The sequence below is a fragment of the Pelodiscus sinensis genome, chromosome 5, assembly GCF_052426305.1.
Source record: "Pelodiscus sinensis isolate ZL-2025 chromosome 5, ASM5242630v1, whole genome shotgun sequence".
NCBI classification, from domain to species: domain Eukaryota; kingdom Metazoa; phylum Chordata; order Testudines; family Trionychidae; genus Pelodiscus; species Pelodiscus sinensis.
Window position 1 is genome coordinate 16,113,614 of NC_143056.1, and position 27,650 is coordinate 16,141,263.

The window sequence follows — 27,650 nt, forward strand, 5'->3', positions numbered from 1 at the left end:
TAGCAAAAAAGGAAAATGATCAAAGTTAATAAATCAGTTGTGTTACATTATTAAATTGTGCAAAGACCTGAGATACAGAAGTCATGAGAGTACAAAGTGAGGTATTTGCCTTTGTATGTGCTTCCATAGTACCTGCCAAAGCAGCCTGTGTAACCATTAGGCTGTTTGATTAGACATGTGTTCAATTCGGTGTCATAATTTAAAGATATACTTGCTATTTAAATAAGAGATTTCCCTTAATTGGCTGTTATAAATTAGAGGCAAGAAGAAATGATTTATTGCTTATAATTTGAAATGAGTTACAAAGATGTATGTTGGTAATCATGAAATAAACTTGGAATACATTAATTTCCAGATGGTTGTCAATGAAACTGCTCTTTAACATATAACATATCAGATCCTGGGTTTGGGGAGATTTCTCCTATATATCCCTGTACTTTGATGAGTTACTTTAGTAGGGGATGATCTAGTTGGGACTGTTCCTGTTTCAAGCAGGGGGTTGGACTAGATGACCTGCTGGGGTCTCTTCCAACCCTTATATTCTATGATTGTCTGACAAGAGGAAGCTTGTTTAAACAGTGCTGTGTTGTCTGAGGTAGTGAAGGGAGAAGAGGTAATTTAATGTTATGTCTAGTATGATTTTTGTCCTTGTAATGTCACATACTTTAAACAGGAAAGATCTAACAATAAATCTTGCATCACCTTTGAGTATAACAATCTCTGTGGATTGCTCTCCTGCACTGCAGGTTGCTAGATGTTTTCCTTTTCATCTTTGGCTCGTTATCTATTTTTGAGGTTGAGATTGATCAAAAACACCTGTCAAAAAGCAAATATTTGTAAACCTCATTGGCTACATCTGGGGTAGTACATTTGTACCAGAAATAAAGGCAAAAACACATTACTCTAAAAAAACTTTGCCATTGGAAATACAAATCTTCACAATGTAATCTAGCTCTAATCAGATTATAGAAATGTTTGTGTGACCTGTTCATTTAGACACATAAAAAATGTGTGTCTTCCTAGCTGTAAGCCCAGGATGTAAACATGATTGGTATTAGATTGCCTTATATAATTCCCATGAATTTTCTGCATTTTCTCTAGATACGTTCATTATATACCACAGACATTTTGGGCCCCAGTTCATCAAGATGGTTAAGCACTTAAAGTGGGACTACTTGCATATTTAATGGGGCACAATTTTATGTGCCTTGCTGATTCAGACCGATAGCATGGTTATTTATATACGTTTCAGCGTAGAGTTGTAACTCAGCTTTATTGCTTTCTCTATTTCTAGCAAGTTTTCCTTTAAGATGCAAATCTGCTTTGCTGCCACCATTTCTTTTAGGCCATGAGAAAATGTTCAAGCTGGTTTGGTGAAAGGGATGGCATCTTTTGGACAGCAGTTTGTTCTCTTATGATGAAGTCTAGTTTTTTTTACTACAAATACTATTCTATATTTTCAGCTCTCAAGAGGGGAGTTCATTAGCATCCATAGTGACATACCTAGAAAGTCTTCCACTAGGGCTGTCATTTGTCTAGGTTTTACCTGGTCAGTCCAGTTTTTGGCTTCTGTGTCCAGGTGTCTTTAGGATTTCCAGGTGCTTGGTTTTCAGAGACCTGGTCACCCTAGCCTGAACCAAAAGCCCTGTTACTGTGGGGAGGTGCTAAGTCATTTAACCTGTGCCAGCTACTGCTCAGCTGGGTTTATTTCCCTACCTGCAGAAAGGCTCCTGGCAAGGATCCAGTGAGTGATGCAGGACAAAATAAGGGTGATGAGAATGGGGCTTTGGGGGAAGTGGCAGAGCAGGAGCAGGGGTTTTGGGGAAAGGGGGGAAACAGAGGGCAGGTCTTCAGGGTACAGTTATCAGTAATACTATCTTCTGCTTTCATAATATCAGGAAGTAAGTGCATTGGTCAAGGTAGTAAAGTTATCAGAGCCTCCCTTTCTTAACCTGGAGCAGTTACAATTTCCCAGGGTCTATAGTAATTTCCTAGAGTCAGATACATATACAGATGCTCCTTGATCAGCATTTATAGCATTTATTTGAGGTCTTGGAGATCAGTGAGCACTACAGTTGCACAGCAAAATATCCAATCTCGAGTTTCGTCCCCATCCACTTCTCTCTCCTACTTCCAAGAACAGATATAAAAGTTTTGTCCAGGAATCTGAATATTGGCAGACGGCTTGTCTGTTCTGAAGAAGGTGTGGTAGTCTTCAGGGAAACAAAACAGACATCTGACTTTATTTTTCATCAACAGCTGTTTCTCATGGGTATGTCTTCGCAGCAGAGCTAATCCAGCTTATCAGCACCTAGCTCTGAGCCACCATGGTTAGCCTGATCAAGATGTGAGCATCCCCATTGCAAAGTCTACTGCTTTACTTTTTCCTTACTGATATGTTTCCATTGAACATTTAAACTGTGCTCTTTACCTGGATTTTAACCTTCTCCCTCCCCGCATTTACACACAGAACAACCCCTAACGTGTTTTAAGGCGATTTAAACTTGGCCTAGCGTACACAGCTGATGGTATAACTTAGAACTAGGTACTCCGTTTCTGAGAGTAGCTGCATTGATTCTAAGCTTTAAAGAAGTGTTTTGTTTTATCCTCAGAATATGGGATTTTCAGTCCCTCACCTGCAAAAATACCACAATTGTCTTGAGGCTCAGCATAGCCAGCTATTCAGGCTGAAGCCAATGACAAGATTAGAGTTTGCTACTTGCAAGAGCTTATGCTATCAAAAAGATGAGATTCCCAGCTTTCCAGTAGGGGAGATACTATTACGTCCTGGATATGGAAAGCTATTTAAGATAATCACAGAATCAAAAGAACACTAGAACTGGAAGGGACCTCGAGAGGTCATCAAGTCCAGTCCCCTACCCTCACAGCAGGACCAACCACCGTCTATATCAGCGTTTCTTTAACTTTTTAAGACCAAGGAACACCGAACAATCCCTTTTTTTTTTTTTTTTTTTTTTTTTTTTTTTTTTTTTTAAAGGAACACCAGTGTTTTTGTTTAGGTGCAAAAAAAAGAGGGGTCGGGGGGAAGTTATCGAGCCAAAAAAAATGCATCTGCCCCTTTAAGGGCCACCATTTTGACTCTGTTCTCTGCGGCACACCTCCGATTGCCTTGCAGCACACCGGTGTGCCATGGAACATAGTTTAAGAAACACTGGTCTAGATCATTCCAGAAAGATGTCTGTCTAGCCTTCTCTTAAATATTTCCAGTGATGGACATTCCACAGCCTCCCTAGGCAATTTATTCCAGTGTTTAACCACACTGACAGTTAGGAAGTTTTTCTTAATGTCCAATCTAAACCTCCCTTGCTGCATTTTAAGCCCATTGCTTCTTGTCCTATCATCAGAGGCCAAGGAGAACAATTTTAGATACTTGAAGACAGCTATCATATCCCTTCTCAGTCTTCTTTTCTAATCTAAACAAGTCCAGTTCTTTCAGTCTTCCTTCATAGGCCATGTTTTCTGGACCTTCTGTCATTCTTGACATGCATCTGACGAAGTGGGTCTTTGCCCAAAATGCTTATGCTCCAGTAAATCTGTTAGTCTATAAGGTGCCACAGGACTTTTCGTTGTTTTTCAGATTCAGACTAACACGGCTACCCCTCTGATATCTATCATTCTTGTTGCTCTTCTCTGGAACTTGTCTAGTTTCTCCACATCTTTCTTGAAATGTGGTGCCCAGGACTGGACAATACTCCAATTGAGGTCTAATCAGTGCAGAGTAGAGCAAAAGAACCACTTCTCGTGTCTTGCTCACAACACTCCTGTTAATGAACCCCAGAATCATGTTTGCTTTTTTTGCGACACCATCACACTGTTGACTCATATTTAGCTCGTGGTCCACTATGACCCCCAGATCCCTTTCTGCAGTACTCCTTCCTAGACAGTTGCTTCCCATTCTGTATGTGTGAAACTGATTGTTCCTTCCTAAGTGGAGTACTTTGCATTTGTCCTTATTAAACTTCATCCTATTTACCTCAGACCATTTCTCCAGTTTATCCAGATCATTTTCTATTATGACCCTATTCTCCAAAGCAGTTGCAACACCTCTTAGCTTGGTATCCTCTGCAAACTCCATGCCAATATCTAAATCCTTGATGAAGATATTGAACAGAACTGGTCCCAAAACAGACCCCTGTGGAAGCCCACTTGTTATGCCCTTCCAGCATGATTGTGAACTATTAACTATTCTCTGAGAACGGTTAACCAGCCAGCTATGCACCCATCTTACAGTGTCTCCATCTAGGTTGTATTTCGCTAGTTTACTGATAAGAAGGTCATGTGAGACCGTATCAAATGCTTTACTAAAGTCCAGGTATGCCACACCCATCACATCTCCCTTGTCCACAAGACTTGTTATCCTGTCAAAGAAAGCTATCAGATTGGTTTGACATGATTTGTTCTTTACAAATCCATGTTGGCTGTTACCTATCACCTTATCTTCCAGACATTTGCAGATGGATTTCTTAATTACCTGCTCCATTATTTTTCCTGGCACAGAAGTTAAACTGACTGTTCTGTAGTTTCCTCGGTTGTTCCTATTTCCCTTTTTATAGATGGGCACTATATTTTCCCTTTTCCAGTCTTCTAGAATCTCTCCCGACTTCCATGATTTTTCAAAGATGATAGCTAAAGGCTCAGTTACCGCCTCTATCAGCTCCTTGAGTATTCTAAGATGCATTTCATCAGGCCCTGGTGATTTGCAGACAGCTAACTTTTCTATGTCATTTTTACTTTTTCTTTTTTTCTTTTTACTTCTAAACTTACCCCATTTCCACTTCTACCTGTTATGTTAGGCATCCTGTCACCATCAGTCTTTTGGATGAAAACCAAAACAAAGAAGTCATTAAGCACTTCTGCCATTTCCAGGTTTCCTGTTGTTGTTTCTCCCTCTTCACTGAGCAGTGGGCCTCCCCTGTCCTTGATCTTCCTCTTGCTTCTCATGTATTTTTAGAATGTCTTCTGGTTACCTTTATGTATCTAGCTAGATTGAACTCGTTTTGTGTCTTTTGCCTTTCTAATCTTCCTCCTTCATACTTGCGTTATTTGCTTGTATTCATCCTTGTAATTTGACCTAGTTCCCACTTTATATAACTCTTTTTTTGATTTTTAGATTATTTAAGATCTCCTGGTTAAGCCAAGGGGGTCTCTTGCTATACTTCCGCTACACAATTGTTAGAGATGTTTAAAATTGTTGGTTTTCCCCCTTCTTCAGATGTCTGGATAGTTGCATTCCTGACTGTAATTCAACCTGGCTTTACAAATGGAAGGGATGCTGTAGCAGTACCAATACAAGTGCAAGTGTACTTCATAGTAGATTTTCTGCAACACGTGTTGTGTATACAGAACGCATGAAGTGGCATGGCCATATAGGTTTTATTGGCACTTGTCTCAGATGACCTGCATAATTTCACTCATGATTAACACAGCCATTACAGACTCATTATGACAAACCCATTATAGCACATCACATCATCATTGTATTCATTGCCTGTCCTTCTGCCCATAAAATTATTATGGGTGGTAAGCAACAGTAAGAGGTTTCCTACATGGATGGATTAAATTAAAATTCAGCAATAAGAGTGCTTTGGGTTACTTTCTTGAATTATTATTTCTAGAATTACATTGAGGAAATTTGACAAGGAGTCCTGTGGCACCTTAAACACTAACAGATTTATTTGGCCATAAGCTCTCGTGTATAAAAAACTCTTTATGCCACAGGACTCCTCCTTGTTTTTGCAGATACAGACTAACAGGGCTACCCCTCTGAGACTAGTCATCATGCAAGGAATTGAGGAGATTATGATATCATAATCCCATGGGTGGGTGAATTGCCTGTTATAAATTACATGTCTTTATTGCCCCATAACTCCCTCTCTGTTTTATGTATTATACTATGTAATCCTCACTTATTAAGTAATAAGCAAAATAAAAACAGTTGTTTGTCACAGGCAGCTTGTTTTTCAAAGCATTTGTTCACTTTGAAAGTTCAATTCATATGATCTTCAACCCTGTCAGATTCTATTATACTGAATCTTCTTTTAAATTGTTAAGCTGGAGGACAAACTTAGATGTTATCTTGTACATCTTAATTGAAGATGTAGTGGGAGCTAAGCAGATTCTACAGTGAGCAGACACTAATGACAAATACTATGCCATTATTTTCTGACAAGGAAATGTCAAGATTATCAACTTCACATGTTATATGTGGTGGTTGATTGGAACATACAAATAATTTTCACATTCGTTTGAAACCTGCGTGTTGCACTGGGGGTTTGTACATCTTGTTTTCTTTTGTTGGTTTGTTTTACCATTCCCAACATGACTTGTTTTTTTGGGGGGTGGGGAGGGGTATTTTTAATGTTTTTTATTCTGTCAGATTCATAATGCAAGTGTATAAAACCAGAACATACACTAAATTGTGAATGATTACATAAGCCATTTTATTTTTGTCAAAGTATTATATTTTAGACAGAAACCTGCTGTACATCCCAATGGATCTTAACCCAGAGTAATACTCAATATATGGGACAAAACAGCTTCTATTTCAAATTATTTCTTCTGTGGCAAGAAAAAGTTTAGTGCAAGTCTTTTTAGCCGAGAGAGTTTGGGTGATAGTCCTATTGATGGGGAACACACATGTTGAAAGTTGCCTAAAGGACTTTGGCTGCCCTCTTTTTGTGAAGCTGCTCATTTAAGCATTTAATGCCCCATCCCACTCCAGCCTCTAAAACAACTGTTTTCTTCTCTGATGGCACACTACAATATTCTAGCCTTCCCTGGTTAAATCAGACTGTAGAAGAAGCCCATATCTGTAGCCATGGCAGCCAGTAATTTATTGTTCCATATGGTTGGTGTGTTAGCAGCTGCTCTGTTTTAAGAAGGTCAGGGCATAAGGGCATTAAAAAAAACCCACACAGTAAAATCTTTCTTTAGTGCTGTGTACAGTAATAGCTAAGGGTCTCTGTGGAGATGATGACATCATCAGCTAAGAGTCGTAAATGATTTTTTTTAACCAAATAGGTTATTCTCTTAGGAAAATAAGTTGTCACAATGTGTCAGTGTGTGATCAGTTTAGTTCTCCAATTTTCACTGCTGGTGTTTGTGGATAGTACATATTAATTAATGGACCTGATCCTCCTGCTCAAATTGGGATTAGCTCTGCTAAAGTTTGTGGAGTGACACTTCTATAAGATCAGTATTGGGAAGAGGGAAATCAGGCCCATTTTCTTTCCAATGCATCATGTATATGGCTTTTTATTATATTATTTTTGGCTTGCTCTGAGAACTGCAGTATTTCTGTACTGAGAAATAAGCATAGGGTTGTCAACCCTCCCACTTTCTATCTCCCAGCGGCTACTTCAGACAAACTGAGATTTTGGGTGCCAACAAGTCAGGCTTTCAGGAAGTGTCTGGCACTGACCCTGGTGGTACTGGGGGTCTGTGCATGCTGTTCCTGCCCCATGCACTGACTCTGTGGCTCCCATTGACCAGGAACTGCGGCCAATGGGAGCTGCAGGGGCAGTTCCAGGAGACAGCAGCACGTGGAGACCCTCTGTGCCCCACTCCTAGGAGCTACTGCCAGAGGGGAGTGCTGATTGCTTTTGGGGGCTGCCTGAGATAAGCACCAACACCCTCATTCCCTCCCATACCTAACTTCCCTCCCAGAGCCCACTGCCCTAACCCAGCCTGGTGAAAGTGAGTTTGTGGGAAAGCGAGTGATGGAGGGAGGGGGGCATGGACTGAGTAGGGGCAGGACTTGAGAAGGAGTGGATCATGGGGCATGGCCTTGAGGAAGGAACAGGACAGAAGTCAGAGCAAGGATCTTTGAGTTTGTGTGATTAGACAGTTGGCAACCCTAAATAAGAATGCTTTATGAACACTTACATAGAACAGGAATATGGCCTATGGAGTATTAACATGAGTACTCAGTGACTCGTAAAGTGCAATAGAACGGTTCCTTATGTTAGGGTTCCAGTTTTAAAAACAGGAGTTCCACAAGTGAGAATTATTTTCTTCATTATGGGAACATTTGTAATTAAAATGACACTGGAATATTTATTGTGTACTTAGTATAGCAATGATTATGGAGTTCCGTGTAAGCACATGCATTATTGCCTCTAAAACAAATTCCAGCAGATTCTCTGTACCCTCTGGGCTAATTTAACGGCTTGATTCTAATTGGGTAGGGCAACGTTTCACGGAATTCTTAGGAGAGGTGGTGTTGCTCAGTAACATGTGGAAGCAAGTCTCATCTCAGGATAGTGTGTTAATTGTAATAATTGCTACTGTTTTCAAAGAGAGGGAGTGTCTTGTCTACTGCTTTTCAAGTATGTGAATACAGGGTGGTACAGGTATTTTACCTGTTAGTTGACCAACAATCTTTATTTATCTAAGCTATTGATGTTGTTACTGCATTCTCATGTCTGTGTGTGTCTAAATTTGGTGAGCATACTCTGTTAGAAAGTAATGATCAAGGGTATAATACACATTCAAATTTTAGGAAGATTGTGTAACTCAGGTGGGGCAGCATAAAGAGGATATTGGACACAAAGTAAGATTTGTATCTGTACCCTCAAATATTTTCTCTGTATATTTAAGGATCCATTTGGGACTTCTATGTAGTAAATAACTTCTCTGAGTTAACAGTATTTTTTTTCTTCCATAAAGTTGATAATCATGAAGTGCAAGAGAGAATAGTTGTAAAAGAATACCATTGTATTCCAGATCATCCTCTCGGTGCAAGTACATAGTTTCTGCCTTTAAAATGTAGCCCTCACTTCAGCTTGGTTAGATGCACTGAAAAGAGGTTCACCTTGGACTGCTCCAGTTGTTCAAGTGTCCTAAAAATGTTCTGAAGCACTGCCAAGATGACTCAGAGTTGAATGCCTGTCTCTTAAATTTTAATATTTTCTTCTCTGTCAGATAGCAAAGACTAAAGCTCTCCACTCATTCTCTGGGGTTTCACTTCCTACTGTAGAATAGTCAGATTTAGTGTCTTTTTTTAAATTAGAGGACAATTTTTCTATTTGTATTCTGAAAGAATTCCAGAACCTATGGATGAGTAGAGGGAAAGAATCATCTTATTCTAAACGAATGCTTCACTCTGGAGTTGTACAACTGGGTATATCTGGATAAGGGGAGGGGACACAACATACTCAGAACTAGGTTAAACAATAGAGAACAATGTTCATAGCAATAAGGATTTCAAATGACTAGCAATAATAATACTTCCCACCTGAATGGGAAAATAATAGACTCACCTGTTACCTCCAAATGTTTCTCTACAATCCTTTTTCCCCCTGTACAAGTTCAGCTTCCAGCATTTCTTTCAGACCATGTAGGATCCTTTTGTTTTTTGATGTAGTCTCATTCAAGATTACATATAAGATGTTAAAACCACAGTAATTTAATCTTGGTATATCAATGTAAATCCAGAATCACATCTCTCAAATAAAGGGAAATTATCCCAGATGTACATAGGTGTAATTTGGAACAGAATCTGGCTCACTGAATCTGTCTCTCTCTATATCAGAAAAGAGGGAGAGGCCAGCAATGGGAAAAAAATTTGGCCTTCAGAGCATATGGGAAAAGTAATCTATTTTATAAAGCCCCAGGGAGAGCTAAGCAGGGCTTTGGGTGACCTATGGGATGGAGTTTTGCTATTATGCTTATTAGCTTGCTTTTTTTAAGGGCTTGTCTACACAGGGAGTTATTCTGATTAGCTGTTCCTAAATCAATTATTCCTGATTAATTGTATTCCAAATAAGCTTAATCCACTTTGGAAATGGATTAAATTTATTCAAAATAAGACATTATTTTGGGATTAGAGCATTCACACATGGCGTTAATCAGGAATAGCTAAACCTCTTTAAACACACACCTTATCTTATTCCGGATCAACTTTTATGTCTAGACAATCCTTTACTATATTGAGCTGTTAAGTCATAGTTTTACTGAATGTCAATGTTAATTACTCTTAAACTATGTGTAGTACTTGTGCCTAAGGTCTCTTATTTTTCAATTGAAAGGATAAAGCACATAGTGTGATAATAACAAATTCATACTCTTGGCTAAAGAACAAGTGAATGTACTCTCTGTCAAGCTGCTTGTGTTTTTGCATTTACAATATAACTTTCCTAATAATCATCAACACCTTTTTTCTTCTTTCTAGATTAAGACCATTGATTTCTGCACAGCTAGCTAAAAAGGCTGCAACTGAAGAGGTATGTGAAGTTTACTACCTTTCCTGGAATCCTGTTCTAAAACTGCAGTCTGAAAATTGACTTAAGTCATAATACAATAATTAAGAAACTAGGGATGAAAACTAAGGATGTAAATAACTTTAGTTAAAGTTAACTAAATAGTTAACTTTTTTAACTGGTGATAATTTTAGTCCAAGTGATTAACCATTGGCCAGGATCCTGCTGGCCCACCCAGGCTGAGTTGGAGTGGCCAGAGTCCTACAGGGCAACCTCAGTTTGGATGGGTCATCACCTGTTGGCATGGTTGGGGCATTGCTTGCCTTGCTCAGCTGGGGCTAGGGCATCACCTGCCTGGCCCAGAGCGGCTGGGACCGGGGTCTTGCTGGCCCATCCAGGCTAAGTCAGGGGGCTGGAGCCCTGCCTGCCGCCCCCACATGGCCAGGGTCCTGTTGGCCCGACGCAGGCGTGGCCCTGCCCGCCACCCCCAAACAGCCAGCTGGACTCTCACAGGGCTGCTCTACCCTGCCTCAGTTTTCAGTCCAACCAGTTACCTGGTAAGCATTCAGGGCTCAACAATCTATGTAATCTACTCACCCGTGGCGTGTAGATTACATCCCGGAAGAGCCGGGTTCGGGCGATCTGCGCATGCGCAGAATGCCGGACAGCACAGCTGGTGAGTGAGGCTCGCCGTGGCTCGATGAGCCCTGCTGATAAGCCTAATGCTTACGGGGAAACCAGTTAACTGGTTAACCTTTTGCATCCTTAATGGAAACTACGCAAAGCCTCAGTGGACCAGATTCTGTCAGAGAGATCAGGATTGATCCCCCTGATCAGGCCAGAAGCAATAAGTCGGATCATTGCAGCCACCTCACTATGGATTCCTTTTACTAACTTCTCTCTCTCACATTCTGCCTCTGTGAAATATATTTATACACATACAGTAAATTCAAATTGTTGTCCATATTCAGAAAATAAACTTTTACATAACAGTGTAGCATCTGTATTGCTAATTTACAAACTGAGTCAGCCATTCGTATTTTTGTATATAAATGTGTGGAATCTGACACCATTTTGAAAATGTTCTAGTTAACTTTGACAATTTAACATGTTCCTACAACCATTCATACCCTTATTACAAAAAAGTGTGAGTTTAAAAGTCCTACCAAAGGTTTTTCTGGAGACTGATTCAGGAAGTTTGGTGAAAGGAATTGTTTGACATCCTCGTTTAAAAATGATTTAAAACATTAATTTTCAGAAACAGTTTGATATAATGCCTGGGGAAATACATTTTCACTTTTTATGCTGTGCTCATTAGAAAAACCTGCACATTTTTGAGCTGTAACAGCCTGGAAATGGACATGATAATTAGAAGAAGGTCATATTTTAATTAGGATGGTGCAATTTTAATAAACAATGAATCAGTTGTAGCTTCTTTTATATTCATCCATTCTTTAATGAAAATTTTCAGAGCAGATGGAAACTTTTAGCATAAAAATTAGTATAAATTAAGATGATGTTTTTCCTAAAACTGTTGTCTATTATTTCTCATGCCTAAAATCCCTGGAGTTGTCAGTTTGATAATTCTATGGGAAAAGTGGTGATGGGTGAAACAAGATAAACTGAAACTAAAGGAATTTGAATCTAAGTAACAGTGAGATTAATGTCTGCATGGAGATAATTCTCTGTGTGATTTAAAATTAATGGATGCTCAGTAGCCAGTCGATATTCTATTGGAGGAATTTCCTTGGTGACTTTGCCGTGATCTATGCTACAGACTTCTGTTGACTTAATGAAATTTATATAATCCACACCTCTGAGCGACACAGTCATTCTGACCAAACGCCTGGTGCAGACAGACCTATGTGGACGTGAGGGCTTATTGGAGATGGAGGAGTACCTGTGTTGACAGGACATGGTCTCCTATTGGTACATGATACAGCTGCGTGGCTGTAAGTCAAGAGAAGCCCTTAGAAAATCTCAGCTGGAATCTTTAGCTTGCCTGTGTTATCAGGTTGATTTTTGACACGTTTGGATGGAGTTTGATATTTGAGTAATTAGATGTTGAGTTTTTGGTCTTTGGGCTTTCTGTTCCAATGTGTTCATACAGTGCTTAGGACAGGGGTGGGCAATATTTTTTTTTATTGTAGGGGTCATGCAAAGATTTTGGTAAGTGGTCAAGGGCCACACTTTTCTATGTAGGGGGTGCAGATTCTGGGATGAAGGTTGGGTGTAGAAGAAAGCTTAGGAAAGGTAGGAAACTGAGGTGCAGGAGAAGGTGTAGGGTCTTCAAGGGAGTTTGAGTGAAGAAGGGGGTTGTAACTTGGGGCAAGAGCTTGGAGTGCCTCTCTGTACCACATGCTGAGGGGGAGAGAGGCCTCAGGTGCTGCCCCTGCCCCTACCCAATCTTAGTAGTTCTCATTGGCTATTTTCTGGGCAATGAGAGCTGCTGTAATTGGGCACAGGGCAGCGTGTGAAGTCTTTTCCCCCGCTACCCATCCCTCTGGGCACATGACCCTCAGCCAGCAGCTTAGACTGGTCTGGAACTGTGGCAGGCAGGGAACCTACCTGAAGGTCCCAGTGGAGCGGGCTGTGGGCCAGATCCAAAGCCTTAGTGGGTCGTTTCTGGCATGTGGGCCTTATCTGGCTTGCCCCTGGCCTAGGACAGTGGGCCCATGATTTTGTTTGAGTCATCTAAGAGTTACTATAGAACAAATAAATAAGAGGAATTGCCGTACTGAATCGGATCCTGTCTTCTGGAGTGGCCAGCATTGGATAATTTAGAAAGTGCAAAAACCTTCTTCTTAACCTCTAGTTTGACTTAAACCTCATGTTTCAGGGTTTAATATCACTTCCAAAGTGGTTTAATATTAAGTGCTGTTACTCTGGATATTCTTGTTGTTCATAGAAATAGCTAATGCCTGTCTGAATCTTGCTAAGGTTTTTGTCTTAACTGGCAGAGCAGGGACTTGAAACTGAGTAACCCACATCCCATCCCAGCTCAGTGCCCTGCAGGCAGTTGGCTGCTCTGGAATGGGTCCCTTTCTCTGTTTGGGATTCATCCTGCTGCTGAATGGGGAAAATACTGAAATCCTTAAAATCCCTCCCTCTATTTCCTGCCAAGTTCTTCTTAGCGCCTTGCTGAATTGGAGCCTTAGCAGCAATAAGACAGACTGCTCAGCTCTGATAAGAGAGAGGACAGATCAGCACCGGGTGAAACTCAGCTCTCTATGGACCCTTGACATATGTTCCCAGAGCCACCAGTTCCCTTCCCAACCCGCTGCTCTGATCATCTAGATATATCAGTTTGTATATCCAGTGTGGTGTTCTATTACACTATTAACAGTGTTGTCTAATGATAATTATTGTCACGCTCTTGATTCTGCTCCAAAAAAATCCAACCTGATCTGTCAAAACTAATACACGTCAGTTTTTTCTGATATCGGAGTACATTTTGTTCTCATTAAAGTGATAATAGCATTGCCATTGCATAATAGCTGTTATTTGAACCAGACACAATGAAAGAAAACACTGCAAGCTTCCACACAGAGCTCTGCCAAAGCACCTCCAGCCTCAAGCTAGTTTTATCTTGCTCTTATTGAGAGGGTTCTGTTTTTCTTTCATTCTGTTTCACTGTTTCGCTTTGAGTATTTGCCTGGCTTTGAAATACTTGAGATCTGAATATACATCACTGATGGACAGTCACAGTACTTTCCACTATGGAAGCTGAGTGGTCCCTAGCAAAGCTAAGCTGCTTAGACTGGATGTGGGCTTTGTTAGAGAACAATTGTGCCAGCTGTTGTGGTCCTTTCATTAGGAGATTTTGAGGAGGAAGGGTTGGCTACAAGGAATGGTATACTTTAGTGTCCCTCTTGCTTGTTCACAGGCAGTCTTTCCACATTCACAGACAGAAGGGCCAGAGCTTGAAAAACCAGGGAATGTTCTGGTAGAGAGCGGACCGGTATCATATAACCATGATGATGAAGTTGAAGAAGAAGAAATCGAAGAAGAGGATGAGCACTGCATGAGTGCACTTCAGTTAATGGGAGGAAATGGTAGGTCTTGATTTTAGATAGTGGGATCTATTGACTGTGCACAACTTTTAAGACCGAAATTACCAGACCAACTTCTGTTCTTTGCAAAAGAATGTTTATTCACAAAAGGCTATTGGAGAAATAAAAAATAGCTGTTTTTTGGGAACAAAGCCAAAGTGTTAGCATGAGGTCCCAGATGACATGGGAACACACAAAGTGGTGATGGGTATGGTTAGCATAGTGCCTTGCTCTCCGTATCTGACATTGCTTAGCTCTTTGCTAAAGTGGCCTTTTCATTATTAAAGAAAAGCATTTTAAAATGCATGTTAAACCATACTGCATGTGGGGTTAAAACCCCACCAAGAGGAGGGCCCTCTGCATGGCTCACTGCACTACTTAAGCCTCATCCAGGCATTGTGCAGGGGATAGATGGGTAGAGTAGCTGTGCAGGGGAACCTGTGCACTGCTGCCCCGGACACCAGGCAGAAAGACTTTCCTTCCCAGCCCTGCAGAGTCCAACATCACATTAGAGTTGCCAGGTGTCTGGTTTTGAACCAGACAGTCCGGTATTTGAGCTTTCCGTCCGGGAAACCAATTGAGAAAATACCGGAAATGTAAATGTCTGGTATTTTCTAATTAAGTAAGTTTTATTATTATCATGAGTATCCTTATGTAGTTGCATAGTGCCTGGCTGGTAGACACACTCACACTGCGTGAGCATGTCTACCAGCCAGGCACTATGCAACTACACAGTAGAGAGGAGGGGGGCAGGGCCAGAGCGGGATAGAATCCCTGGGGCTGGACTCACCTGTGCGCTCCACCAGGACCGTGTGCGGGACGGGTAGCACCCTGGGATCTGCGTGCGCCTGGGCCAGCCCCGCTCCCCGCTGACCAGTTCCCCCTCTGTCCTCCTCCCCACCAGCCCTGCTCCCTCCGATCCCCTCCCCTGCTTCTCTCCAGCCGGTTCCCCCCCGCCCTGATCTCTCCCGGCCAGCCCTGCTCCCCCTGACCTCCTCCCAACCAGCCCCGCTCCCCTCCCCCCCATCCCGTTCTGAGATCAGGTGTGTCCGGTATTTTTTTTGAAACCCATCTGGTAACCCTACATCACATGGATTAGCTGCGGTTTGCATGGGGCCCAGTCTGGTAGATACACTCCTATGCAGCCTCTGAGCACATCTATCAAGCAGACCCCTCAATAAGCTAGATGGTGAATGCCTCCTTTGTGAATCCCACTGGAATTTAGGTGCCAGGTTGCTCAGTGATATCTAGACTAAAGAAGCTGTGCACATGCAGAAATGTAGGTCTCTAGGGGACTTTAACAGTGGAAACCTAGGCCTCTGCAGGGCTAGGCGCCAGCTTGAGTGGGGGTTTTGAGAATGTAAACATTGGACTTGCATGCCCAAATGGCAATCAGGTGCCTAAGCCCCTTTGTGACTCCCCACTTTTGGATTAACCAGAAGCCATCCATTAACCCAGTTTCTGTGTTGACAGGAAACATTGATAGCCTCATTATTGGACACGGCTGGATTTATTCTTTATTTGAATCTTCCTATTACATTTTAAACTTTGGAGTTATGCAAAAATCATCTTAAAGTAAAAGGCATTAATGATGCAATATGCTAAAGCAAAGTGTGAAGAAGATTTGTGCTGGAGCATTGGTTTATTGTGGAAGCCTCCTCATCACTATTAATTCAGATGCAGACTTTGAAGCTTTTTTGTAATATCTCTGGGTTGACATAAAGGAATGTGTTGCTTTTAGATTGATTTCTGACTGGAAAATAATTTCTGAACCATAGGAAAAATACTTTGTCTGTCACTAGTGTTTATTATTAGGATTATGTTCCCAAGAAAGTGCATCCATGTGGGTGGGTGGGTCTGTGTTTAAAAATAGTAGTAATAAAGCCCACAAAACTAGTTTAAAGGTCACTGAGCTTTTTTTCTCCTTTGTGTTACTATTTTTAAAACATTCTGAGAACATTGCACACCCTCTTTGAGTTCTGTACTGCAGCTAAAAAAAAAAGCTGAGTATTTGTGTTAAGAAAAATAAGTTAGGAATGTTGCCAGAGTTAAAATTGTGCAGAATTGACAGTCAGCCTAAGAACTGCTTTGTATGTCTGCTGGTGGGTCTTTGAGCTCTCTGGTAAGTGGAGGGAAGTGCAGGAGATTCAGGTGATGAACTTGGCCCTTTCTGTACCAGTCACTGTGGATTACACTTGTTTTGGCTGCTGAGCGCTCACTGCCTTGTGTCCCAGCATGAAACATCCCCACGCTGACACTGGAAGATGAAGATTAAATATACGAAACAGTCACATATAATAGTAAAAGTTAGGGTCCATTTTAATGTGTGAATTATGCAGAAAGGAAGTAGGTATATCCAGAAGCATTTACAAATGTTTTGGTTTTTTCCCCTAGACCATAGCAGTCAGCACTGCTCTGGAATAGTTGTGCACATAAAGGATTATGAGAAATGAATGGCAGAGACAAAACTGGCCATTTACGGTGTGTCTTCACTACAGTTAAGACACCTGCAGCTGACTTGGGCTCCCAGGGTACAGGCTGCTGGGCTGTTTAACTGTGGTGTAGAGCCTATGGCTCAGGCTGTGACCTGAGCTCTGTAACCCTTCCATCCTAGAGACATGCTAGCCTGAGCCCAGAAGTCTACCCTGCAGTTAAACATCCACCTGGCCTGTGAACCTAACTCAGCAGATACGGATTTGCCGGGGGTATAATTGCAGTGTAGGCATATTTGGAGTTTCTGCTTGTAGTAGTACTAGGTATGGGACTTCTGAAGCCAGATGTCCTAATTGAAATTCAATGTTGGGAGGAATTTTGCTTCCTGGGAATCAGATGTCTTTGAGCCTGGGTAGGTTCAGTTTATAAATCCTTGAATGATTTAAACAAATTATTTTTTTCTTGGTGTTCATGTTTAGTTAATTGTGCTCTCTTGTTAGACACATTATTGTTTATCAGTATCCATGTCCACTTGACTTTGGACAAATCAAGTTTGATTTCTTTAGCTTATCAACTCAGTACACTAAAATATGGTGATATCCATGTGCTAAATCTCCTTGAAATTAGGGTCCTAAGACTCCATATAATTTGTATGTATTATAGAACCTTTGTTAATAAGTGCAGTGCTATATATGTTCACAAGTTAAGGAGCATATATAGCAGTTTTTTTTCTTTAGTCTTAAGCAAAAGTATGAGTTTATACTTTGGTTAATTGAAACATATCAACTTGTTACACAGCATATAAACCACTTGAATTCGTGCTTTGATAGCTGTGATATTTTCATTGTACATCTCTAATTCTCTGGGGGACACTGAGAAAATGGCCAAAGACAAACAAAAATGGAGAGCCTTGGTTGCTGCCCTACACGCCAGTGGACATAATAGGCATTAACTTAACTTTCTAATTCTCTGGAATATTTTCCATTCAATAAACCTTTTTCTGTTTGTTTCAGATTATGGCTGTGATATGGACGATGACGACGGTTATTAGTCCTATTTGTTTTCAAAGGAGATGGAGTAATTTTTTATTCTAATGACTTTATGAATGGTGAATGAAGCTGTCTATGATCAGCAAACATAAATGAACAATCCTGATTTTTGTAAAAAGACTTTTAGTTAAGTGTTGATTCTGGTCAGTTTACATTGACCTATAACCCAGCAATAAAGTTTGGGTTTATCGTACTTGAAAATTTTTTTTGGATCATGTTTTGAGGAAGGAATTCATGGAAGTAATGTTTCTAGAGAACATAGAAAAATAGCCTGTGTATAGAGAGTATGTTGTGGTTAAAAAACTACACGTCTCATATCTGATCCTGCTTCAGGCATGCTGCTGAAAAGGAACATATAGAAGAGGAATAAATTATAAAGCAAGTAAAACTTCCATATAAACCTTTGAACTACACCAGATTTAAAGCTCTCATAATGCTAGAAATGAGAAAAAGAAATATTTCTAATCATTAGTAATAACGTGACTCTGCCACTGTGTCCAAACTTCCCTACTTGATAAAGTCAGAAAAGTAAATAAATGAAGGAAAAAGATATAATTTAATGTCAGTATCTCTTTGAATTAAATTAATGTTTAATGGTCAATATGTGTTTATGGACATTAATAACAGAGATGTATGTTCCTCAAGAGATACTGACAATAGAAGACAATGTTGTCACAGAAGTATGATTTCTACTGCTTTATAAATGCTGCAGCAGTATTTATGAAAAAAATAGTTTAAGGCAAATTATCCATGGGGAAAGCAAGCGACACTATTGTGGCTAATTTCATTCCAGTAACGATATATGACCATGCTGCTGAGCTGTCACAAGACTGATATGGAGATGATGGTAGAAGTTGGTGAGTCAGGTGACTGTTAGTGACTTGCTGCATTCTGGCTGGCTCGGGAACAGACTTGGTCTGTGATGTAGGCACACAGAAGGCAGCCTGTCTCCAAACAGCTAGGCGTTTTTTTAAAAAAAAAAACAAAAACAAAAAAAGCATAGGTTTTTGTGTAAATCAGTTGTTTCTGGTTAGACTGAAGTTTAATTTAATTTATTTAACTTTTTTTATTGGGAAATTAAACATCACCTGTATGGCAACCTGATTGGCTTAGCCTGACTTTCATTTTGTTCTATCAGTATTAATGCCAGAATGCTGGTCTTCTGAGATTCTACAGTTCAGCACACTTTATCTTCCTGATCCCAAACTCAGTAGAACAACTGCGCTGAATTCTAGCTCTGTGGATTAAAATCAGACCTGGTGTTGGTAGATTCAACTCTCATTGACCTCCCTTCGCCCCCGCCTTTAAGGCCCTATCCAAAACTCACTGAAATCTGTGGAAAGACTCCAGTAGACACATATATGTTTTGGATCAAGACCTTAATGATGTTGGGAGCCACAGGAGTTCTGACATTTTCTTCATTCTCACGTGGCTGTTGGCGGTCAAGGAAACTGCATCATCTGCCAGAAGTTACATATTGCTTAGCAAAACAGTCTTCCCCAAGCGGGTCTGTTCCAGCGTTACACGCTGTAAGAAGCGCTCGATTTATTATTAGGCAAGTCACCCACTACAGAAACACCACCCTTCTCTTTCTGACGGAAGTTCTGAAGAGCTATGACTTGATCACATATCCAGAGGCTGGATATCAGTGCTTCTCCCAGGGCCTGGCAAGAAGGAGATTGGGCAGCTCCCTTGATCATCACCAGCTAGGTTTATGTAGAAGGAAATGGTGTTGCCCAGACTTCCAGGGACATTAGACAGGACAGAGGCACTTGAACTTCCCTTCCAACAGCCAGTAAAATGGGCTGTGGGAGGGGAGAGGTAAGAGGAGCAAGAGGTCTATGATCCTACACAGTTTCTCTGGGACACAATTGAATGCTGGCATAACTAGTCAATGTACTGCTTTGACTAGTATGTATTGGCTAGATATTTTTGAGCCCTATCAATGAGACTGCAAGTGCTGTTGCAGAGTTTGAATAGCAAAATGCATTGCTGGCAGGAGGAAAACCAAGCCCTTTTTTTATTATTTTTCTATAGAGTTTGGGAAAGATTTTTGGGGATTGGAAAGATGAGATTTAGTATAATTCTTACATGAAAAGCTGGTACTGTATAAGAAAAGTTACAGATGGTTGGTAGCTACACAGAAGCTGCTCTGAGACTAAAGGTATGGAGTGAAACCTTTCTGTCTGCACAAAAAATGAAAAATTACACTTTTATCATATAATAATTATAATAGTTTTAAAAATACCAAGCAGATTCATTATGCCTTTGCAAATCTATGGTTCATCTGCCTAGGCCAGTTAGGTTGAATTTAAAGATTGCAGCACTCCGCCCAAGAGCAATATTGTAAGTACCCATACTCCTAATATAGTCTCAAAATCTGGATTTTACACCAACGTTCAAATTATTGTATATACATGAAATAAACATGCATGTTGACTCCTGGAAGATAATTACTCTGCTGTCTCTAATGTGAAGTGTTGTTAAAGCAGTAAAGTTGTTTCCTCTGGTGAGCCACTAAGATGAGTTCTTTATTCCTGAAATTCTCACATTTTTAGTGTAGGTTTTCACTGGATTCCCGCACCCCACCACAGCAGAATACTAATCCAGCTCTCCATGGCAGTGGCTCATTTGATTGGGAAGATGGGGTGCACAGTGGAATCCACTACACTCAAAGCACTGCAACTAGGAAATGAAAATTTCAGTAATGGATTGGATTGCTGGGTACTTCATATCCCAAACTGGAGACAAGGGGGGCTTTTCCATTTAGGAGAGGAAAATTCTTGCAGGGGTCTTGAGTGCTGTCATAAGATTCAATCAGAATATGCTATCTCACAGTCTACCATAAAGGCACTTAGAGAGGACCAAAAGACCATCAATCCCAGCATTGCTAGTGAATTTAATTGCATGTGCCCTGTAGAGGAGCCTAAATGAAAATGGAAGTGTCATATGTCAAATAAGGAGAATATAAAGGTTTTCAATCCAGTTGCATACTTTTTAATTTACTGGTGACTAGTTGGGATTTATATAATTTTCCTTTGTGATTTAACTAAACTCAGGAAATATAAACAGATTATAAGATGCTAGTTTCTGTTTTTATAACCACTCATGAAAATGTAAAAAGGTTAACATACCATTAACTCTGTTTACTACAGTTAATGTATCATAGTGACCTTGCAGAAAATGTTTTGCTGTATTATAGCTTGGATTTCCTTGGAGTAGTTTGGACCCTGCTGTATTCAGGATTCTAATTAAAATGAAGAGAGATTATAAGGCTTTGGTATTTGTTGTTCTTAGATCTTTGTACTAGAACCCATCTGAGCTACATATTTGTGTAAAGCATAAATGTCTCTTGCTGCAAGTCACTTTGACAGGCAAAGCCCTCCAGCTGTTGCATTGTGTTTGACTGTCATGAAGCCTCTTTAACACACATTATTATTGTGGGAATAAAATATGAAAGAGAAATAATGAAAGTAATGAGATTGTTCACCCTGATAATTACATTTTGTGTCTTAATCTTGTATGATGTTCCTTTAAAGTCACTGTGTCCAGAACAGCAAGCAGATCTTAAATGATGCCAGACAGCCTTATGTTTTGAGTTCATGTTCGTCTAAAAAGTTCTTGTCCTACTATGGCTTGTCTGTATTCTCTTTGGATTGTACTTTAACTCTTGTCCTAAGATGTATGCTGTAAATGTATCCTTTGCCCAGTAAGTGTACTACTTTTATTTTTGCATTGAGTCTACACATTTGATTCAGGTAGTGCCAAGAGAATTAAAACAGTTCAATGTAAGCATGTGTATTTTCTGCATACAACCACAATATGAGCCATGTTCAGCTTTTTTATTGTAATATATTGGCTGTAAATAAATAAATAAATTTCTGATTCCTTAATCTCTTCATTCTTATGAATGTTTGCTTTTGATTGCTTTTTTGTGTGATTGGTTGTAGTGGACAAAATCTGTAATTTCGAGCCTTCCTTTGTTTCTAAAATGGAGAGCATTTCTAATCAAGCAAGTGTGTTTTAGATAGTATTGTTCCACTGATTATCTGTAAGTGTAGATGGTTTCTGTAAACTGCATAATATTAACAAGATCTTTCTATCAAATCATGTAATCTTTGTGCAAATAGGAACAATATGGTATGTTTACTTAATAGGAGTGTTATTCTGATGCTCGTTTCGAAGAGTTGCATCTTTACTAAAAAGATGTGCATTTACTTCAAAATCATTCTATTGTATCAACATCTGGATACCATTGTTTGGGGGGTAAAATCTACATCTACCGTCCTACTCTTATTATTTGCTGAGTTTTGAATGTAGAGCTAAGGTGGATCCCAGAGAAACATCTGCTACTGAGATTTAGTTAAAAGTATTAAGTATGCACAGTAATATGAAAAGCAATGCTTTAAATGTGCATTAAGCACACATTGTCTCATTCAAAAATGAACAGATATACATATAGAGAATTAGATACAAGGTTTTTTACCTAGGTGTTACTGCAGATTGAGGTATAGTGCTATGCTCAAGCAATTTGCTCTAAGATCCCAGCTTTCAGGTCTGCAAAACATTTTTTTATGCAGGTTACTTGTCATCTGAAGCAATTTTCTTGCAGCACTAAAAGTTTTTTCCTCTGGTGAGTAGCTCCTCTTCATTTCTTGTCATTAACTTTCTTTTGCCATCCTCATAAACTTTACGATCCTTTTTCCTGCCATGCGTATGTACCGTTGAGCTCCTACTCACAATTGCACATTTTTCTACTTTCCCCAAACTGCTCTGTTTACCATTCTTGGCGTTGTCCAACTCTTACCTCTGGGCCTGCTTCCCCCTAGCCTTTCCAATAAGATCCTCCTTAATACATCTCCTCCAAAAGGTCTGCAAAACATTACCCTTGCCTTCCCACCCCCGCATGCAATGCACAATAAATGCAAACAACAGACATGGATCTGAAACCACGAATGTTCAACTTCACGACAATCACATTCCATCTGCTGTACATGATCTGTTTAGGTTATTAGCTCTTCAGGGCAGCAAACTTGTTTTTCTTCTCCCACCAGGAAGTTAACTTGTATGGTAACTCGGTTTGACTGAGCTCTCCCAGAACTGAGCAGATCTCAGGGTCTGTGTTGCTCTGCTGTGGGCTGTGACCCCAACTCTCTGCCACTGCTGGGTGAGATGAGAGGTTCTGGCTCAGGAGGAGAGAATGGTGGAGCTCACCAGAGGGCTGGTAGGCAGGCTCGAGTATTTTCAGGACACCACATGATCGTTTCAAGGGGATTTCTGTGACTGAACCTGTCAGTTTTTTTGCTTTCTGAGTTTTTTCTAAGCTTCTTAGATTTCACCTTTTCAAGCATTTTTTCTTTAGTCCTAAGGGTCCCAAAAGTTTTTAAAATAAAAACAAAAATTGAGATTCTCAGCTAATCACATGACTCCAGGAGCTGGGGCTTTAACATGCCAGATACTGTGAGATTTGTGATAAAATCCCAAGAGTTGGCAACACAGTAATTACCATATCTCAGCCCTGGATAGTGGCAATCTGTTGAATTGCAGTATCATTTGAACCACACAGATACTCTGTAGATTTCAGTGTTTCTCAATACAAGAAAGATGTTGACAAATTAGAAGATGTTCAGACAAAGATGATAAAAAATAGCATTAAACTTTGTGCTTGCCAAACAAGTAGTAATCTACTTTTCTGTGAGAACGGTAAGTAGCATGGGACTGACTTTATAAGGCTACGTCTGCACAGCTTCCCTGTTCTGCAAAAACCTATGCAAATGAAGTGTGGATTAGCATATTGCTTCATTTGCATGATTAATGAGGAGCCATTTTTGTGCAAGAGATTTTTGCACAAAAAGGTGCAGTCTACACAGCGCCTTTTGCACAAAACCTCCCTCTTGCGAAAAAAGGAGGAAGAACGGCTCTTGCACAAAAACCTCTTGTGCAAAAATGGCTCCTAATTAAATGGGAAATACGAAGGAGAGAGGTTACAACTTGAAAGAGGCATGGATAGGAAGCATTGTTAGTTTTCTAGTTTGGGAATTCCTGTCTCCTAGTATTGTATTAAGACCAGTGCCACACTTCTCCTTCAAAATTAAAAGATTGAAGGGATTGGTCACTGGGAGAGATTCAAAGTAATGTTTATAACATGACTGGACAGCTATCAAGGAAAATCATGAAATCTACATATATTTGACTAGAGTAAACAATAAGCAGGGAAAAGACTTGTTCAAATAGTATGGTGAACATAATTAAGCATAAAGGAGTAAAACTAATCAAAGAAGTTCAGGCTAAAGATGAAGAAATATTTCCTGTCAGTCAATTCCATTAAGCTATGGAAGTGTCACAACCTAATGGACTAGTCCTATTTCCCATTATTCAGTAACGACTCAACTGGACAGAGCACTCAACATACAGTATGGATGCAATATAGGAATGGACCCAACAGACCATTAGCATCTTTCCAGTCCATTTTTATTGCACTTGAGAAATGGAAATACTCAGCCTTACCAACTTTTAGGATATCCTCTATTTTAATCAAACTGCAACAGGGTTTCCAACTCCCCATAGACCTCCTACAGTTTGTACAACTAATTAAATGTTAAAAGCCTTTCCAGTGATGTGCTTTTGGCATAGCTTTATGTACAAATCTCTTTCTTCTTTCCCCTATTTCAATCCTCCCTCCCCCATACTTTTCCCCACAACAGGAATAAAATTGGCTAGAATTTCAGAAGATTAACGTTTTCATTTCTCAACTCATTGGATTTTTATGACCAATCTAATTGGTTGAAAAACTTGGCACGTGACCAAGCCCTGGATTGTGGTATTGTCCTCCTAAAGGGGAAGGTCACACAATGGAGGATAATTCTTTGCTTCTGTTACAGAGGGTTGATGCAAACTTCTTCAAGCAGTCCAGCATATATTGTAATTGGCAGGTTCCTGCAAAATACCTCCCTGTGGACAAGAGCTTCTGCCTTGATGTAGATCCCCTACTGTCTTCAGTCTCAGGCCTGATCTATACCTAAAACTTAGGTTGACCTAGCTCCATCGCTCAGAGTGGTGAATAATTTTGTGCCCTGCATGATCGATGCAGCTAGGCTGCCAGAAGAATTCTCCTATCAGCCAAGCTATTGCCTCTTGAGGGGGTATATTTTCTACAGTGGAGCTAAGTCTACACTACAAAGAAAAGTCGGAAAAAGATATGCAACTTGCGAACCACAATTTGCATATCTCTTTCTGTTTTTTCCCAAAAGAGGCTTTTCCAACATTTGGCCCGTCTACATGGGGCTAAATGTCAGAAAAAAACCTTTCAGAACATCCCTACTTCCTTGTAGAATGAGGTTTACAGGGATGCCGAAAAATGTGTCTCCTTTTCTGAATTTTTTTTCCGAAAAGCAGACACGTTCCTTGGATACTTCTGGTATCCCAGAAAAGCTCTGTAGACTAGATGTAACCTGACAGAAAAACCCTTCCATCACTGTGGCAAGCATCTACACTACACTAGCATTGCTGGAGCACCATTGTTGTACCCCTGCAGCGCTTGTAGAATAGATGTGCTCTAAGATCCAAGGCAAACTGGCTGGCTTTTCTTCCATTGGTGATTATGAGAACAGTGGCACTCAAACTATTATCAGCTGAACTCTCATGTTGAACATAAAGGTGTCAGCATAACACTTTCTGAGTATGTCCTTGTATTCAGAGAGATTGCCTTGCACAAATCTTGCAGAGCAAATGTCTTTATGTGCTGAAGACCTTATAACTCATAGATTTCAATGCATAAAAATATAAGGGACTAGTAAAACACGTGGGACTATCTGAATTACCCACGGGTAGCTATCCTGAGCTAGCATAAATTGGCAGTACTCCACTGACTTCTTTTAAATCAACAGCACTATGTTGTGCTACATCAGCTGAGAATCTGGCCTACAATGCCCCCCAGCAACTATAGTTCTTGACATTGTGGTATATTGCCCGAAGCCAAATCTTAGTGCTGCTTACTCAGTTTGTACTGCACATCATACTGCCTTTCCTAATTAATTAGCCATGTGGCGTTACCTATTCTGCTGGTGCTGAAGTAAATTAGAGAATTAACTTTTACAATGACATATCTGAAGTGCATAATACATTATTCTTTAACTCTGAGCATGGAAATGGCCCTGGCTGTCAAAACTTTCTCTCTCTCAATAGTAATAGCCTGCTCTGATGCACATCTGTAATTGAATAACGAGTCTTCAGAGCATTGTCATGTCTGGGGAACTTGCTTCGTCCTCGTCTCTGCTCTGATGTCTCCCCTTTCTCTGAAAAGTCTCAGAGGGGTAGCTATGTTAGTCAGTATCTGCAAAAACAACAAGGAGTCCTGTGGCACCTTAGCCCTGGTCTACACTAGGGAGTTACTTTGAAGTAACCCCCCTTGTTTTGAAATAAGCAGAGTGTACACACTACCAAGCCCGTTATTTTGAAATAACGGGCTGGTTATTTTGAAATCTGTACTCCTGCTTTCCTTGGGGAATAATGCTTATTTCAAAATAGCGGTAATGTGGATGTTCTGCTTCTGCTATTTTGAAATAACTACTCCCCAGAATAATTCGAAGTACAGTAATTACTCGTTTAACACGTGCCCGCTTAAACACATATTTGCAATATCACGATTTTTGGGGGGAACTTTTTTCGAACAACATGACCGTCCCTGAAATAACACAAAAATAATCAAGTGATGGACTACTTCGTGCAGCGGTATAAGTTGGTGAAAACAGTGGTAATACACATGAGTGGATGAATACACGTGGTCACAGCGCTCCTCCGCTCACTCGTGTTTATTTTTGTGTTTTAACAAACCGCAGTGACTTGTGTTGCTAGATATCTAATATTGACATTGACTACCCAGCACCAACAAAAAATTGACTTTGCCACCACCACCTGAAACAACTCCCCACCTTTTCCATTATTTTTAATGGGAAAATTGATCCCACATAGCACTTTTTTGCTTAGCACGAACATTTTCTAAAATGCATCTATAGTGTTAAATGAGGAATTACTGTAATTACTCCCCAATGCTTTCTGGTGCACGCTCACAATAACGGAGCCTTCCTCAGACTAATTTCTAGGCTCCCCCATAGTGGGGACACGCTATTTCAATTTTGTTATTTCAGGAACTATTTCGAATTTAGTTATTTAAAAATAATTTCCTAGTGTAGGCAGACCCCTAGAGACTAACAGATTTATTAGGGCAGAAGCCTTCATGGGTAAAACACCCCTGCCTTTGTAATGTCCAATCCAATTCATGTGATGAAGTGGGTTTTACCCATGAAAGCTTCTGCCCCAGTAAATGTTAGTCTCTAGGGCCGTGTCCAGACTCGGGTTCTTTCGAAAAAAGTAGCCTTTTTCGAAAGAACTTCCCCTGCGTCCAGACTCAAGCCGCGTTCTTTCGAAATTATTTCGAAAGAACACGGCTTTTCTTTCGATGGTGGTAAACCTCAATTTACGAGGAAGAACGCCTTCTTTCGAAAGTTCCTCTTTCGAAAGAAGGCGTTCTTCAATGTAAAGAGGCCGTCTTCGAAAGAGAGCATCCAGACTCGCTGGGTGCTCTCTTTTGAAAAAGTGGATTTCTCTTTCGAAAGATCCGCCTGCAGTCTAGACGCGATCTTTCGAAAGAGCCTCTTTCGAAAGATGCTTTCGAAAGAGCCTTTTCGAAAGAAGCCTGCAGTCTAGACATAGCCTAAGAGGCCACAGGACTCCTCGTTGTTCTTTCTCTGAAAGCTCATGGACATACCAAACAGTTCAAAAAGATTTACAGGAGGATACAGGGTAAGAGAGTAGAACCAAATGCTTGCAAAACTCTAGTCGCTACTGTCAGATTCTTGTGTGAACCACTGGGAAATTGTAACTTCAGATTGCTGCAG

At 40.3% G+C, this 27,650-nt stretch overlaps 1 protein-coding gene across 9 annotated transcripts in view; it reads left to right on the forward strand.

Annotated features, from left to right (window-relative positions):
• BRF1 (BRF1 general transcription factor IIIB subunit) overlaps positions 1 to 21,662 on the forward strand; it is a 260,533-nt gene extending 238,871 nt beyond the window's left edge. For 7 of the 9 annotated variants that reach the window (XM_075926415.2, XM_075926413.2, XM_075926419.2 and 4 more), the window contains 3 exons: positions 10,193 to 10,244; positions 14,107 to 14,275; positions 17,719 to 21,661. In XM_075926415.2, the coding sequence (XP_075782530.1) occupies positions 10,193 to 10,244; positions 14,107 to 14,275; positions 17,719 to 17,756 (259 nt within the window). In that variant the 3' untranslated portion in view covers positions 17,757 to 21,661. Of the gene's footprint in view, positions 1 to 10,192; positions 10,245 to 14,106; positions 14,276 to 17,718 lie in introns of all 9 variants that reach the window. The other 2 variants (XM_075926414.2, XM_075926417.2) reach the window with 2 other exon arrangements.
• The last annotated feature ends 5,988 nt before the right edge of the window (positions 21,663 to 27,650 follow it).